The 16,411-nt window shown below is 40.1% G+C and overlaps 1 protein-coding gene across 1 annotated transcript in view; it reads left to right on the top strand.

Moving 5' to 3' along the window:
* The window catches only part of LOC308285620 (rap guanine nucleotide exchange factor 4-like), a gene marked incomplete at its 3' end in the record, with an annotated part of 103,222 nt that extends 89,316 nt beyond the window's left edge, over window positions 1-13,906 (top strand). The window contains exons 26-29 of the mRNA XM_080726433.1: window positions 168-255; window positions 10,680-10,744; window positions 11,854-11,908; window positions 13,782-13,906. Coding sequence (XP_080582559.1) covers window positions 168-255; window positions 10,680-10,744; window positions 11,854-11,908; window positions 13,782-13,906 — 333 coding nt within the window. The remainder of the gene's footprint in view (window positions 1-167; window positions 256-10,679; window positions 10,745-11,853; window positions 11,909-13,781) is intronic.
* Window positions 13,907-16,411: the final 2,505 nt, after the last annotated feature.

The following is a 16,411-nucleotide window of genomic DNA, read 5'->3' as shown; positions in this document are numbered from 1 at the left end:
TTAAAAAGCCCAAAGAGCTAAATGTATGACCTTTGACTTTGTGTGTGCGTGCGCGTGTGCGCGCGTGCGTGCGTACGTGCGTGTGCGTGTGCGTGTGTGTGTGTGTGTGTGTGTGTATAATATGTGTGTGTGTGTGTATATGTGTATATGTGTGTGTGTGTGTTCAGGACCCGTCCAGGAACCACAGAGCGTATCGTCTCACCGTCACCAAACTGGAGCCGCCAATCATTCCCTTCATGCCTCTACTCCTTAAAGGTACACAACACTACATCTCCCATCATCCTCTACTCCTTAAAGGTACACAACACTACATCTCCCATCATCCTCTGCTCCTTAAAGGTACACAACACTACATCTCCCATCATCCTCTACTTCTTAAAGGTACACAGCACTACATCTCCCTTCATGCCTCTACTCCTTAAAGTGATAGTTCACCTATTTTTGACATAAAGCTGTGTGAAATACTTGCCATTAAAACAGTGGTTAAAAATGTATTAATTGATTACCAGAGTCCCGTGGTCAGAGTTCTGGTCAGTTTCTAATGAATATTAAGTAGTTCCAATGGGGTGGGGGCCATTTGGCGTGGCCCAATCATTGAAAATAGATTAATCCACAAAACTAGCCTAATTTGTATTGTTGGCCTATTTCTACCATATAGAGCGAGGTTTCGTTCTGATCAGCTGCCTGCAAAGCACCTTGTTTTGGGGAAATACGTTGCAGCGGCGTAGTGATACTGGACACAAAAAATAGTACCATGTGACAGAGGGGTCAAAGTTGAACGAAAGTTGGTCTATTTGGTAGAAATAGGTCAACAATACAAATGAAGCTAGTTTTGTGGATTCATCTATTTTTAATGATTGGGCCATGCGCCCCTGCCAAATCACCGGAACTACTTTATATTCATCTAAAACTGACCAGAACTCTGACCATGTGACTCTGGTAATGGATTAATACATTTGTAACCACTATTTTAATGGCAATCATTTCACACAGCTTCATGTCAAAAATAGGTGAACTATCCCTTTAACACACGGGTGACTAACCGGTCCTTTAGGCCGATTTTGAGATTTCAAAGTGCAATAACTCTCCCCTTGAATGTCTCAGAAATTTCCCCTTCCATGACTTTTCCTAAATACTCAAGATATATGTTCTCGTTTTTTTTCCACTTCTGAAACGTTTCCTAATTATGAAATAAAATACAATTATACCACTCTGACGGCACTTATCGGCAGAATAGACCGTTCTCCCCCATTTCTCCCAGCAGCAAGAGACTTCACACCTACAGCCCCCCTGGAGTGCGCCTTTGTTCCTTCTAATAGAACATTTACATGTCCCTGTCAGCAAAGATAACATGACTAAATACACTATCTCTAATGTTGTATTTTATAATTGAAAATAATAATGATAATATCAATGTATCAATTGTATTGTTATCGCACATTATCGCACCACGTAACAGTTCTTCATTTCGTTGCGATAGAGAATGCAGATATGCGGTGGTGTAAAGTAACGTTACGTAGGCCTACAGTTTTGGGGTATTTGTAGTACTTGAGAGTATAATATATACAGTATACCATATATAATGAGCCAAATGAAACCAAATGGAACCGTCCGGGTCCATTTGGTTTCATTCTACAGACACACGTTTGGCGAGGCTGTTTTTTCCCCCCAGCTGTAGCCTATCATTATCGCCTAATTCTTCTCTGTCCTGCGATGGTGTTTGCGTTCGTCAATCATATCTGATCATTTGAGTTATAATTTGTGGGTTATAAATGTTTGAGTTATAAATGTCCATAACGTTGTACATTCTGTCTCTTCTCTTTCTCTCTTCTCTCTCTCTCTCTCTCTCTCTCTTTCAAAGGTGAACAATTGTGTAGCGACATTATTATTATGTATCCATTCCATTTGTTAACTTCAAATAAATGTTTCAATCCATTGATCAGTGGCTGCATTCTTTACTGATAGCTGTGTAATTTGAATAGCCAATGTGTTAGTATTGTTTTGAAATAGGCCAATTTGTTAGTTTCGAAACAATTCACACATGCAGTACTGTGTGAATTAAAGTGGTTTATGTATAGGCCTATTTTATATTATAATTTGTAAATACGTTTTGAAATAAATGTCTAGTGGAGTAGAAGTTAAAATATTGGAAATTGGATTTACTAACGTAAAGTACAAATAGCCAAGTTCTCCAAGTTAGAATGTATTTTTTTGTACTTTACTTTACTTTACTTGAGTATTTCCAATTTCCAATACTTTTTCTTCTACTCCACTACATCTCGGAACCAAATACTCCACTACATTTATTTGAAAACTCCAGTTACTAGTTACTTTGCAGATATAGCCTACATTCTAATCTTATAAAACATACACAAACCACTTTAGCCCTATGTTATACCAAGGCTATTTGAAAATAGCCGATCTACAAGCTCACAACGTGTTCTCATCATATTATGACAACATGAACGAAACAAAATGTATTGTCGTTCTCTCAGGTGGAAACCTTGTATGTCCACTTCAAAACCAGACTTTGGCTTATGTGCATAGCATTGTGAGCTTGTGTCTATAATCTTAGCTCTTGGAAACCAATGTCTAACCCAAATTAATGTCAGTGGTCATTTAGAAATCAATCATATCTGATAATTTGAGTTATAAATGTCCATAACGTTATACACTCTCTCTCTTCTCTTTCTCTCTCTCTCTCTCTCTCTCTCTCTCTCTCTCTCTCTCTCTCTCTCTCTCTCTGAACTCTCTGAACTGTAAAAACTATTGTGTAGCGACATTATTATTATGTACATTTCCATGTGTTAACTTCAAATAAATGTTTCAATCCATTGATCAGTGGCTGCATTCCTTACTGATAGCTGTGTAATTTGAATAGCCAATGTGTTAGTATTGTTTTGAAATAGGCCAATTTGTTAGTTTCGAAACAATTCACACAGTACTGTGTGAATTAAAGTGGTTTATGTATAGGCCTATTTTATATTATAATTTGTAAATACGTTTTGAAATAAATGTGGCCTAGTGGAGTAGAAGTTAAAATATTGGAAATTGGATTTACTAACGTATATAAAGTACAAATAGCCAAGTTCTCCAAGTTAGAATGTATTTGTATTGTCGTTCTCTCAGGTGGAAACCTTGTATGTCCACTTCAAAACCAGACTTTGGCTTATGTGCATAGCATTGTGAGCTTGTGTCTATAATCTTAGCTCTTGGAAACCAATGTCTAACCCAAATTAATGTCAGTGGTCATTTAGAAATCAATCATATCTGATAATTTGAGTTATAAATGTCCATAACGTTATACACTCTCTCTCTTCTCTTTCTCTCTCTCTCTCTCTCTCTCTCTCTCTCTCTCTCTCTCTCTCTCTCTCTCTCTCTCTTAGAATCATATCTGATCTGACAATTAGTTATAAATGTGCATAAGGTATCTCTGATGTAATGTAATATACTGTACATATATATATATATATATATATATATATATATATATATATATATACACACACTGTGAAGTCACATTATTTTGCCTTATACATGAAAGGATTACAGTGTCACATTCCTATGCAGACTAATCTGCATTATTATGCATGAGTCATTGATAGACCAGGAGTTTTGATAGCCCACTTAGCCTGCAAAAATGTGTATAAAAGCTCTCCACAAATACAGTCAGAGTCACATTTACCAAGCACGAGCTGACAAGCTGACTATGCCTGCGAGGATGAGACGAGAACGGCGCTACACCGCACTGGAAGCGAGCAACCTGCTTTCACAAGTGACTGCACCTGGCGAGGGGGACAGTGATGATGATGGCGGTGCGACTGGCGATATTGGACAAGATGCACCAGAAGAAACGTACTACCCACCTGCTTCTGATTCTGATACCGAATCAGATTACAATCAGACCAAATGGGGAGTGGACATTTTGGATCAGATGGCACGCAACTTCACCGTGAAAACCTGCACCAGTCGCTGGCCAGTGGCTGTCTTTTACAACTTGCTGGACCTGGCTGCCATCAATGCATATGTGTTGTTCAAAGACTGCATGCGCAAACCCCGACTCACCAGAAGAGAATTCCTACAGGAACTCGGACTTCAGCTATGCAAGGAATACATGGAGGAAAGGGGCCGAGCCATGCCAGTGCATACACCTAGGCGATCGCGGACAGCACTACAGGTAATTACATTGTTTTTATAGTCATTAGTTACAATATATATATATATATATATATATATATGTATATATATATATATATATATATATATATATATATATATATATATACACACGCACATGTACACATGTATTGTGCATTACAAATCATGTATTCACTCCTTTCTCTCTCTCTCTCTCCCCCACAGCCGCTGCCGACCACACCAAACACACCACGAGCTGCAAAGAGGGTCCGAACACCAAACACTCCCCAGACACCTGACACAGACACCCCGAAGAGGAGAAGGCAGTGTCAGCTGAACAGATGCGGAAACAAAACTCTAGATTCCTGTCAGAAATGTGGCATCAGAGCGTGTGGCTCGTGTGCTGGGGAGTTCTCCATGACTTGTCCAAAGTGCCTGTAAATGCACCAGAACGAACTTTTTTTTTTTGTGGTGAACTTGAAGTTGCATGCCAGCATGTTTTATTTTTTGCCCGTTTTTATTACACACTTGCTTTATATTCTGATGTAAACTGTTGAAAACAATAAACGTTGTTGAATTATGACACTTTCTTCGTTGCTGTTATTTATTCATTCATCAGTATGCCTGTATTATTATTATTATTATTATTATTTGTAATAGTAGTATTATTTACCACTATTACCATCATTGTTTGATAATATAAGCATACGGGCATAAGGGGACTAAACACAGCAAAACCCCAAAATAATGAGAGTTTTATAATAGCCTATCAAGCAACAGAAATGAATTACTACTAGTTGTAGGCTGCCTACAGAGAATTATTGTCTCTCTGTCACAGTCACCGCCGTGTTCATATTTCAAGCTCAACACACATTGATTGGATGACAGAATATTTTATTAGACATACATGTATAGCCCTACCACATGTAAAAAAAAAATAACATGGAATGACAGGGATAGAACACAGTAGGCCTACTATGCAGTAGTAATAGTAGGCCTAATAATAATAACTAATAACTATGGGTAATAATAATAGTAATAAGAATAATAAAGTCGGGACATATGAAAGCTTTGGCCTAATTATTTTATTTTGTCATGTGTCTAATCTAATCTCCACATTAGATTAATAATCAATAGCGCGGTGCGTGCTGTGTTGGCCTTGAATCTCCCAAACCGTAAATAAAACAAAGCCATAAAATATATGTTTCTGGATAAACAAACGTGTCTATAACCACTCAAACTGCATGGCGCACTGTGCGCAAATACGCTGATCATTGATTTATTCCTGCATGCAAAACTGAACTGTTTTAAAATGACTTTCAAAACTCAACAATCTGTTATAATACAAAGGCCTCGGCGGATGCTGGGCTGCGCTGCGAAGCGATACGAAATTAAACCAGTGACATTAAAAGTAAGATCATGATACAGTAGGCCTAGGTCATTTTCTCAAGCCTGTTCCCAAACCATGAAGTTAACATTGAAAGCGAGAGTGTTTGAGAGGTCAATTGAAATGCTAATTCAAATTCGGAAGACAATAGAACCCCCGCTGGCAGCAGGGGGAGGAAGTGTTGCGCTCCTGGGCAAAAAGGGAGAGAAAATAACGGTCAAAATGAACGATAAATGCAGGCGTAGTGGTAGTTTTTTATTTTCAGTCACCCAAGTGTTAAAGGTACACAACACTACATCTTCCATCATCCTCTACTCCTTAAAGGTACACAACACTACATCTCCCATCATCCTCTGCTCCTTAAAGGTACACAACACTACATCTCCCATCATCCTCTGCTCCTTAAAGGTACACAACACTACATCTCCCATCATCCTCTGCTCCTTAAAGGGACACAACACTACATCTCCCATCATCCTCTGCTCCTTAAAGGTACACAACACTACATCTCCCATCATGCTCTGCTCCCTTAAAGGACCTACACCATGAATTTTCACTTTTTCTATTTTAAAACCTTTTTTTGGGGTCCCACTGGCACCTTCTATCCTCACAAAGTCCTATTTCTGAACATTGTGTCTTTCTCTGGTTTTGGGAAGACAGAGATGAAAAGCTTTCCACGGGTTCTCAGAACAGTGCTGTTCTGAGAACAAAGAGTCAAAAACATTTTTTTTTCAAAAAAATTTTTTTTTTCCAAAAAAAACTTTTTTTTCAAAAAATGTTTCTTTTTTTTCTCAAACATTTTTTTTCAAAACATTTTTTTTTTTTTTACTTTTTTTTAATACATAAATACAATGCAGGTGGGGTTGATTGTCTAATGTAGATTAACTTTCTGTAATGTCTGGTCTAGCAACGGTCGCACTGTGTCATTTGACAGTAGACCTATAACATACAACATAGGCCTACAGTAGGCTATAATCAGAGCTGCAACATTATCCTATTTTTGTATTGGCCCAATATTAACATTATTTGTTGTCAACGTGGGGTCCGGGGAGGAGTGAAGAGGAGGGGAGGGGGGAGGGGTGGAAAAACCCCACTAGATGCGCCCCTGAGCAAACAGAGGCCGTTTTGGTATTGCAGCTGGAGAGCCTCATTATAGTAGAGCTAGAACAAACAAAAAGAATGGTCAGAGTGTTTGTTGAGGATTAAAAATTTTGAGCATATATTTATACAAAAAATATAGTTTTAAAAGCATGGTGTAGGCCCTTTAAAGGTACACAACACTACATCTCCCATCATCCTCTGCTCCTTAAAGGTACACAACACTACATCTCCCATCATGCTCTGCAAATATTGGTGTAAAATTATTTTACTAGCCATTCATCAGTCATCACTATACGTCTGGACGGTCTGGGTGTAGTCGTTTTAAATACAGCATTTCAACGACTATCTTTAGACCATGTATTAAATAAAGTTATCCTTGGTACTAAGGCGCGGTAAGCCGGTAGAGTGTTAATTATTACCGTGATTGTGTAGTCACACTGTAAAGTGGAAACGTCCAGACAGCAGTCTACTCTGAATTACATTTCTGACAGCAACACACACAGTCAAACACAGCCGCGGCGCCGCCCCCGCCACATCATTCAATACGTACTGATTAAACAAAAATAATTGTAATCGCTATAGGCTTATTAGGCGCCCAATACATTTAGTTTCCTCAACAATGCACACTACCCTAAAATGAACACAGGTGGGCAATGTCACCTTTTAATACGGCCAGAAAGTCTATACCATTATATTCGTATTGATGGCTCAATGGATAGCGTCGCCGATTTAAAAGCCAGAGATCACTGGATCGAATCTCACCGTCGCCCTACTTTTCACTACTTTCGACGGCCGCTAACGACGAAATGTAGCCGACTTTTAGCGGTCTAATAGTGGTCTAGTCTAAATATAGTCGTCTAATAAATTTTCATTTCTAGACCATTTTTAAACCGCGTCGTCTAGGTGACATATAGTCGTATAATAGACGTATAATAGACCTAAAAATGCTCGGTGGGTAGGGTGGATCTTAAATTACCTTTTTTAGATTTTCTTGAGTCTCACCCCCCAATTATGTTCCAATATACAAAAAACTGCTTTGGTTAAAATGTGGTTGAATTTCAAGCATATATAGAGGTAGCTCAATCAAGTCAAAGATTGTACATTTTATTGGTCAAAATCGAATTGCACTGCAGGCACATTTAAGTTATACATTACACATTATTCTTATACTAAGCACAGAAATTATATTTTTTAAGCTTACAAATCTAAACACAAATCTGCCATGTTTGTCATTATGTCAAACCAGAATTAATGTATTGTAGGAAATAGCAAAGCAAAGAATGACAAATTGCTATTTTTCATTTAACGTGCAGAATGACATGTCTATTTGCACACTCTTCAATCATACTCACAACACACAACAAGCACACAGCCCCACTTCCTTATCTACCCCCAAAACCCCTGAAAGTCACTGCAGTATAGTAATTCAGTTGTTTATGGCTATCGGGATACTTGTGCCGATAGTTCTGCACAATTTGCAGCAAGTGGAGTTGGGACTCATCTTTAGTAATGAGACCACAATATTCTTGTATTAGGGCAACCCCACGCTCTGCATGATCATTGACAACATTAATCGCCTTCACAACAGCCAGAGCTTCTTGGTAGTCCACCCTGGGCTCCCACTCATCGGGATCAATGTCGAGGAAGTCATCTGGGAGATCCATCATTTTGAAAAGCACCTTGGATTTGGGAGACACAAAATCTTCAATGCAAGGAAGAACTCCTTGCAATTGTTCCAAGGTCAACAGTAATTCTCTTCATATGCCCCTGTTCACCATAAGTGATTGGAAAACTTTTGAGAAGCAGCTTTAGACACCTCAGCATTTACTGAGGTATCCGGTTCAGAGCTTCAGGAGCTACCCATCATTGCCGTTGGATGGCAAAGGTTATTTATTGTTTGAAGATCTGGATGTTTCATGGCCAATTTAAACTGACCCTCAGGGAAGAAAAAGCATGCATGGAATTTTGCAGTTTGCATTTATGTGAAGGCATGGATGATGGCACCTGTTGCTGTCAGCGCTCCACTAAATGACTTGGCAGCTGTTAAAATCGTTGCAGGAATATTCATCAATAAATGCTGAGGTGTCTAAAGCTGCTTCTCAAAAGTGTTCCAATCACTTATGGTATTTGGCTCCAGAGATCATCAGACTTGCATTGTTTGACAGTCAAGTGAGCGCGCAAACGAAGAGGCTGATGGTGAGAGCCATGAAAGATGGAAATGAAGATGATGAACAGGGGCTTATGAAGATAATTACTGTTGACCTTGGAACAATTGAAAGGAAGAACATTGAAGATGTTGTGTCTCCCAAATCCAAGGTGCTTTTCAAAATGATGGATCTCCCAGATGACTTCCTTGACGTTGATCCTGATGAGTGGGAGCCCAGGGTAGACTACCAAGAAGCTCTGGCTGCAGTGAAGGCAATGAATGTTGTCAATGATCATGCAGAGCGTGGGGTTGCCCTAATAGAAGAATATTGTGGTCTCATTACTAAAGATGAGTCCCAACTCCAGTAATGCTGCAAATTGTGCAGAACCATCGGCACAAGTATCCCGATAGCCGTAAACAAACTTTAATTGATCAGTAACTACTGAATTACTATTAAATACTGCAGTGACTTTCGGGAGTTTTGGGGGTAAACAAGGAAGTGGGGCTGTGTGCTTGTTGTGTGTTGTGAGTATGATTGAAGAGTGTGCAATAAAGACATGTCATTCTGCACGTTAAATAAAAAATAGCAATTTGTCATTCTTTGCTTTGCTATTTCCTACAATACATTAATTCTGGTTTGACATATGACAAACATGTAATCAGATTTGTGTTTAGATTTGTAAGCTTAAAAAATATAATTTCTGTGCTTAGTATAAGAATAATGTGTAATGTATAACTTAAATGTGCCTGCAGTGCAATTCGATTTTGACCAATAAAATGTACAATCTTTGACTTGATTGAGCTACCTCTAAATATGCTTGAAATTCAACCAAATTTTAACCAAAGCAGCTTTTGTACATTGGAACATAATTGGGGGTTGAGACTCAAGAACAAAAAAAAAAAAGGTAATTTAAGATCCACCCTAATGTTAATGATATATTTGATAATCTAACATTTATTTATGAAGATCAGCTATCCACCTAAAGTGAGAAAACAAGTGGAGGCCATCATAGTCAGTCATGGTGAAGTCCTATCACTGTGACTGACTGGTCTAGATCGACCAATCAGTGAACGGGGTGATGGGCAGATCTGTCTGAAGGTAAAAACAGAGAGATGTGTCGGGGTTCGCGGTGGAAAGCTCTTCACCGCAAGTAATGACGTAATGTTGTAGTTTTATGACTTAAAAAGACTACACCGCGGTGGATAGCTTACCACCATGGTGCCTACTATGATAGGGGCTTAAGGGAGTCAGTATGCCAGTTGTTGTGTTTTGTCTCTCTGATGTTTCTTGACCCCACAGAACTAAAAGAAAATATGTGGTTCAGGCGGAAATTGTGGAAAAAAGTGTTTAATGTTAATTCATGTTTTGAAGAGCTCCAGTGACCACTGTACTTATGACACATATTCAAAACAGGGCTTGAATTAAAGCTCAAAGTATCCCCTAAAACTGAACTAAATATACTATAAAACATTGCAATATGTCCTGAACAAAACCAAGATATGTGGCCGTGTCTAAAATGTATTTTTTCAATGGGGGATGGGAGCTCTATAGCGGCGTCTATGGTCAAGTCCTATTTCCTATTTCCATGCCTGTATGTTAGTCCCTCCCATTGAGGAAATACAGAAGAGCAGACGTCCCATTTCTGATGACAACATCACAGGTGAAGGGGCATCACTGTTCCCTTGATTGTCAAAAGGAGTTCCCCTGTAGTATCAAGTCCCAGATTGTAGCTAAAACAATGTTGGTTTGTTTTTGTTTTTGTGGACAGATATTATAATACATTCTAATGAATTGTTGTTGTTGTTTTACAGACATGACCTTCACTCATGTTGTTGTTTTACAGACATGACCTTCACTCATGTTGTTGTTTTACAGACATGACCTTCACTCATGTTGTTGTTTTACAGACATGACCTTCACTCATGAGGGCAACAAGACATTAATCGACAACATGGTGAACTTTGAGAAGATGGTGAGTTTGTAGATCTAATAATGACTGTCTGCCTGTTTGTAGATCTAATAATAACTATTGTCATTCTTATTATTACTGTTATTAATATCAGTATTATACAACAAGTAGTCCGGCTCTCAATGGAAAACAGGCTCTCCAACCGTGCATCAAACGAGCACAGATGCACTGCTAGACCTGGGCCTAATCACATGAAGAATGTATCACTCCGCCACTGCACCTGATTATCCCATATATGGCACAGCTGCGCCCTCTGGAGGGGAAAACACAGTGGCAGCTTGCAGTGCAAACTAGCCACGGACCGGAGAACAACTTGTTACACTACTATCCCGTTGGAAATGGATTTCACTGTTAATTTCGATATATTTGTTGGACTTACTTTAGATGAATGGTTAGATGAGGATGATAAGGAGAACGCGAAACCAACCAGACATTGTGCTTTGTCAAAGGAAGAACTCGACAAGTTAGAGTCAAGGTTTGAACTCAATACAGCCAGGACAACTACTTGGGCTGTGAAATGTTTCCGGGACTTGTTGTTGTCATACAATGGTATCGTGCAGCGAAAATAGCCGATCTACAAGTAACAACGCGGCGCAACGCGGCGCGACGCGGCGCGTTGTTGTAGATCGGCTATTTTCGCTGCACGATACGGTCGTACGGCGGAGCATAGCCTATTGGAACTGATAGCTCAGCTGTGGTGATTGCTGCCTCGGTGACTGCGCTCAGAGCGCAGCTCTTTTTTATCAACAACAGGGACTATTTAATGTCAGTCAAACTCTTCCAAGGAATCAGATTAGCGATTGTTTAAATTGTGAATTGCCCCACAGTGTGAATAGCCTTCACTTTGATGTGTTTTGTTTGTTGGTGGTTGTATAATTGCAATATTACACGAGAGGGTGTGGGATAACTGAATTATTTGCACTCCTGTGATGCTCGGCGGAACTCAACTACGGCTCGTTCCTGACCGCATCACAGTCGTGCAAATAATTCAGTTATCCCACACCCTCTCGTGTAATATTGCTTAATTATGATTCTTACAGCGTATCATAACTGTTATTAATATTTTATCATTACAGCGTATCATAACTAACTGTTATTCATATTTATTACAGCGTATCATAGCTAACACCATCCGTCAGGTCAGACAATGCAGAAGCCAGCCATTCAGTAAGTCTTGTCATTTATCCATGCAACCAATTGCATCACTGAATTATGTAATTTATACTAGAATATGTCTTGTATCAAATACTTAATTTGTTTAAGTAGTCAACTTATCTTCTCCAGTAAAATCTACAAAACTTGTCCGGTAAAATCTACAATTGTCAAGTAACAGTAAAATCTACAAGAATTGTCAAGTAAACTTTACAAGGACTAATTGTATTGCTCATTTTCAGACAGTGGTTCATTTCCTATTCATTCTCTCTCTCACTGTGTCTCTATGTCTCTCTACCATGCAGAGGTCCTCTCTCTCTCACTGTGTCTCTATGTCTCTCTACCATGGAGATCCTCTCTCTCTCACTGTGTCTCTATGTCTCTCTACCATGCAGAGGTCCTCTCTCTCACTGTGTCTCTATGTCTCTCTACCATACATAGGTCCTCTCTCTCTCTCTCTCTCTCTCTCTCTCTCTCTCTCTCTCTCTCTCTCTCTCTCTCTCTCTCACAGTGTCTCTATGTCTCTCTACCATGCAGAGGTCCTCTCTCTCTCACTGTGTCTCTATGTCTCTCTTTTTTTTTTTTTTTTCTTTTTTTTTTATAACTTTTTATTGAGTTTTGTCAATTTTTTAAAACAATGTCCAGGACATATATGGACGCAGACAAAAACAATACGAGTAACGAGTAATACGACATACTAGACAACATAACATCTACCCAGCCACAGCCCTGAGGAGAGAGACATTGATTAAACACAATTGTGTACCAATGAAATATAAATGTAATTAAGATAAGTTAAAAGTAAAGGTGGTAATGTAATAAAGTAAAGGAAAGGGAAAAGAAAAAAATAATAATATTGGAAAATGCGTTTTAATCAATGGAGGTCATAGAGTTAATATGTGATAAAAGTGGGTCCCATGTTCGATGGAACCCAATCAAGGAGCCTCTAATTGTGAATTTAATTTTCTCTAAATGAAGAAATGATGTCAGGTCTTTTAACCAAGATGTTGTTGGAGGGGGACAAGGACTATTCCATTGCAGCAATATGCGACGTCTAGCAATAAGGGAAGCGAATGCAACCAGATCTTTCTGATGCCTATTAAATCTGCCCAGGACAGGAGACACACCAAAAATAGCAATCAATGGACAGGGAGGAACCGAAAAACCAAGAACCACAGAGATGGTATCAAAAAAGGACGTCCAAAAGGAAGAAAGCTTTGAGCAGGAGAAAAATGTGTGTGTGTGATCTGCAGGGGAGTGATGACATCTGTTGCAGGAGTCTGTTGTATCTGTGAACATTCTGCTAAGCTTGGCCCTAGTGTAGTGAAGCCTATGAACATTCTGCTAAGCTTGGCCCTAGTGTTATATCTGTGAACATTCTGCTAAGCTTGGCCCTAGTGTTATATCTGTGAACATTCTGCTAAGCTTGGCCCTAGTGTAGTGAAGCCTATGAACTACCTTAAATTGAATTAAACACATACGGGCGCATATACATGAAAAGTTTATTCTATATAACACTTCACTCCACCAATCCTCCCCCAGTTCCATCTCAAGTTCACTCCCCCAAGTGTCCTTCCGTCTCTATGTCTCTCTACCACTCAGATCCAGACATATGCCAGCCCAATAAGAACCTCTCTCTCTCACTGTGTCTCTATGACTCTCTCTCTCTCTCTCTCTCTCTCTCTCTCTCTCTCTCTCTCTCACTGTGTCTCTATGTCTCTCTCTCTCTCTCTCTCTTTCTCTTTCTCTCTCTCTCTCTCTCTCTCTCTCTCTCTCACTGAGTCTCTATGTCTCTCTCTCTCTCACTGTGTCTCTATGTCTCTCTCTCTCTCTCTCTCTCTCTCTCTCTCTCTCTCTCACTGAGTCTCTATGTCTCTCTACCACTCAGATCCAGAGATATGCCAGCCCAATAAGAACCATGCAGAGGTCAGAGGTTATGTCAGGAAGCTGTGTGTGATTGACAACCAGAGGACGCTGACGCAGCTCTCCTATAGGCTGGAGCCCCGGCGCTGACTGACGCAGCTCTCCTATAGGCCGGAGCCCCTGGCCGGCCCCGCCTTCTCTGTGACCTCATCATCATATCATGTAGCCACGCCCACACGTGGGACAGTAGCCAATCACCACCGTCATGCCAAGAACCCTGTGAACCCCTCCCTCCCTCCTCCCCCGGGGGAAGAAAGCAACCAATCAGCAGCCTGCTTTTTCCCTCAGTCCACGCCCACCTTTTAACCCATTAAAGGAGTAGTTCACTCCCGAAATTACCTTTTTTTTTCCTATTGATTACTCACACCATGGAGACTTGAGATCAATTTTATATATATATATATATATATATATATATATATATATATATATATATATATATAAAGACGAAAAATGTATCATGTATAACTTTACTATAATCAAATTTTTGTCTTAGGAATGCGACACAAAACAAACAATATTATTGAACTCAAGTCTCCTTTGCGTGAGTAATCAATAGGAAAAAGGACCCGAGTGTATAAAAGTCTTGTAAATCTTGTCAGTGGTTCTCAAACCTTTTCAAATCAAGGCTCCCCAGAATGCTTGCCTCTGTTGAATATACATATAATATTAATAATGATAATAATGTCTATGAATTCTGAACATAAAGCTATTATTAGTAATCTCCTGATCAGTGAATCCATGGGATTACTCTGAGTAATATATTACTAGTAATCTCCTGATGAGTGTTAAATCCATGGGATTACTTTCCTGAGTAATATATTACTAGTAATCTCCTGATGAGTATTAGATTCATGGGATTACTTTCCTGAGTAATATATTACTAGTAATCTCCTGATGAGTATTAGATCCATGGGATTACTGTCGCCCAACACTGATAATGATGCATTATGGGTATGACTAGAGTTCTCAAACTCCGCCCAAACCCGACCCGACATTTAGGGACCCGACCCGACATTTAGGGACCCGACCCGACATTTAGGGACCCGACCCGACATTTAGGCAGCGGCGCAGCCAGCATTTACCAACTGGCTGGATGTGGGCGGGCTCAGAGGTGAGCTCGTATATCGGCTATTTTCAAACAGCGAACATTTAAATATTTACAGGGACAGTCATTTGTCATGGAAGAGAACTTCCCATGCAAGCAATATGGAGACGTTTTAATTTTTAAAATCGCTTCATAATTGACTGAACTATGATCAAATCAAACTGTGGTGTCTTTCTCTGCTTCCTAGATAGCCGCACATCGCCGTGCCGTGCCGCTCCGCACCGCTCCGCCAATAGTTTAGTTATTTTTGGGTGGGCACAAAAGCGAAATTTAGATTATTTTGTCATAAATCAGGGCTATTGAACACCCTTTACATCTGAGTGTTGGTTAAAATAATATTGAACCAATGGAAAGTAGTAAAAAGCCCTTCGGTCAAAACCTCCTAACTCCACTTGAGATCATTTCCCCCAAAATGAACATTTTGGAGTTAGGAGGTTTCGGCCTATGCTAATTATTCGGGCCGGGCTGGGCGGGGTGGGGCTGGGCGGGGCCTCGGGCCGGGCCAGTTAGGCCCAGTTAGGCCCAGTTAGGGCCGGGCCTTAATATTCAGGCCTGTTGAGAACTCTAGATGTGAAAACGATGCGTCATCCACAAGTTTCCAACATCCCATCATGCATTGCGCAGAAGGTGGGCCGCAGTTCCGGCGTCGCAGCCGAGTGTGATTTACAAGCTCACAATAGTCGGGGCGTTAGGGAGATAACGTGAACATTTCGGACTATATTAATCTAAAAGCGCCAAATTTTGCACAGATGTAGCCCAGGGCTTGCTCTAATGATTTAGCTAGGGCACCCGAGTTGGCGACCTTCGGGGTGAAAAACATCTGCTTTAAGTAGGATGTGAGGGGTCTAACTAGGGGTTTGTCATGATGCTGAATCCATTGAACAAAAAACATTCCTTGGGCTACAAATGGCCCCAGAAAACGATGGTTTAGTGATGAAAAGTGATGAGTCATCACTTTTCATCGTTTTGTGGGCGTTTCCTAGGGCCATTTATTAGACCCCTCACATCCTACTTAAAGCAGATTTTTTTCTGGGTATTTTCCTCCTGTATAGAAAGTCGATGGGAGCCCAACTTGATTTGGCCGTTGTGGCGACCCCGAAGGTCGCCGACTCGGGCGCCCTAGCTAAATCATTAGAGCAAGACCTGGGATACATCTGTGTAAAATGTGGCGCTTTTAGACTGATATGGCGCAAAATATCCCTAACGCCCCCGACTACAACGGTTGCATCTGTGACGTGACGTGACGTGACGTGACGTGACGTGACGTGACGTGAGCTTGTATGTCTGCTGTTCTACCGGCCCACACACATCATTCTAGGGTAAATTCCCGTGGAAACAGGTGGATAGAGCAGACCTTTAAAGTGTTAGTTCACCTATTTTTGACATAAAGTTGTGTGAAATACTTGCCATTAAAACAGTGGTTAAAAATGTATTAATTGATTACCAGAGTCCCGTGGTCAGAGTTCTGGTCAGTTTCTAATGAATAT

The sequence above is a fragment of the Nannobrachium achirus genome (genome assembly GCF_963921795.1).
Source record: "Nannobrachium achirus genome assembly, chromosome: 5".
Taxonomy (NCBI): Eukaryota; Metazoa; Chordata; class Actinopteri; order Myctophiformes; family Myctophidae; genus Nannobrachium; species Nannobrachium achirus.
The sequence above is the reverse complement of the archived record's forward strand: the minus strand, read 5'-3'. Positions and strand labels throughout refer to the sequence as shown.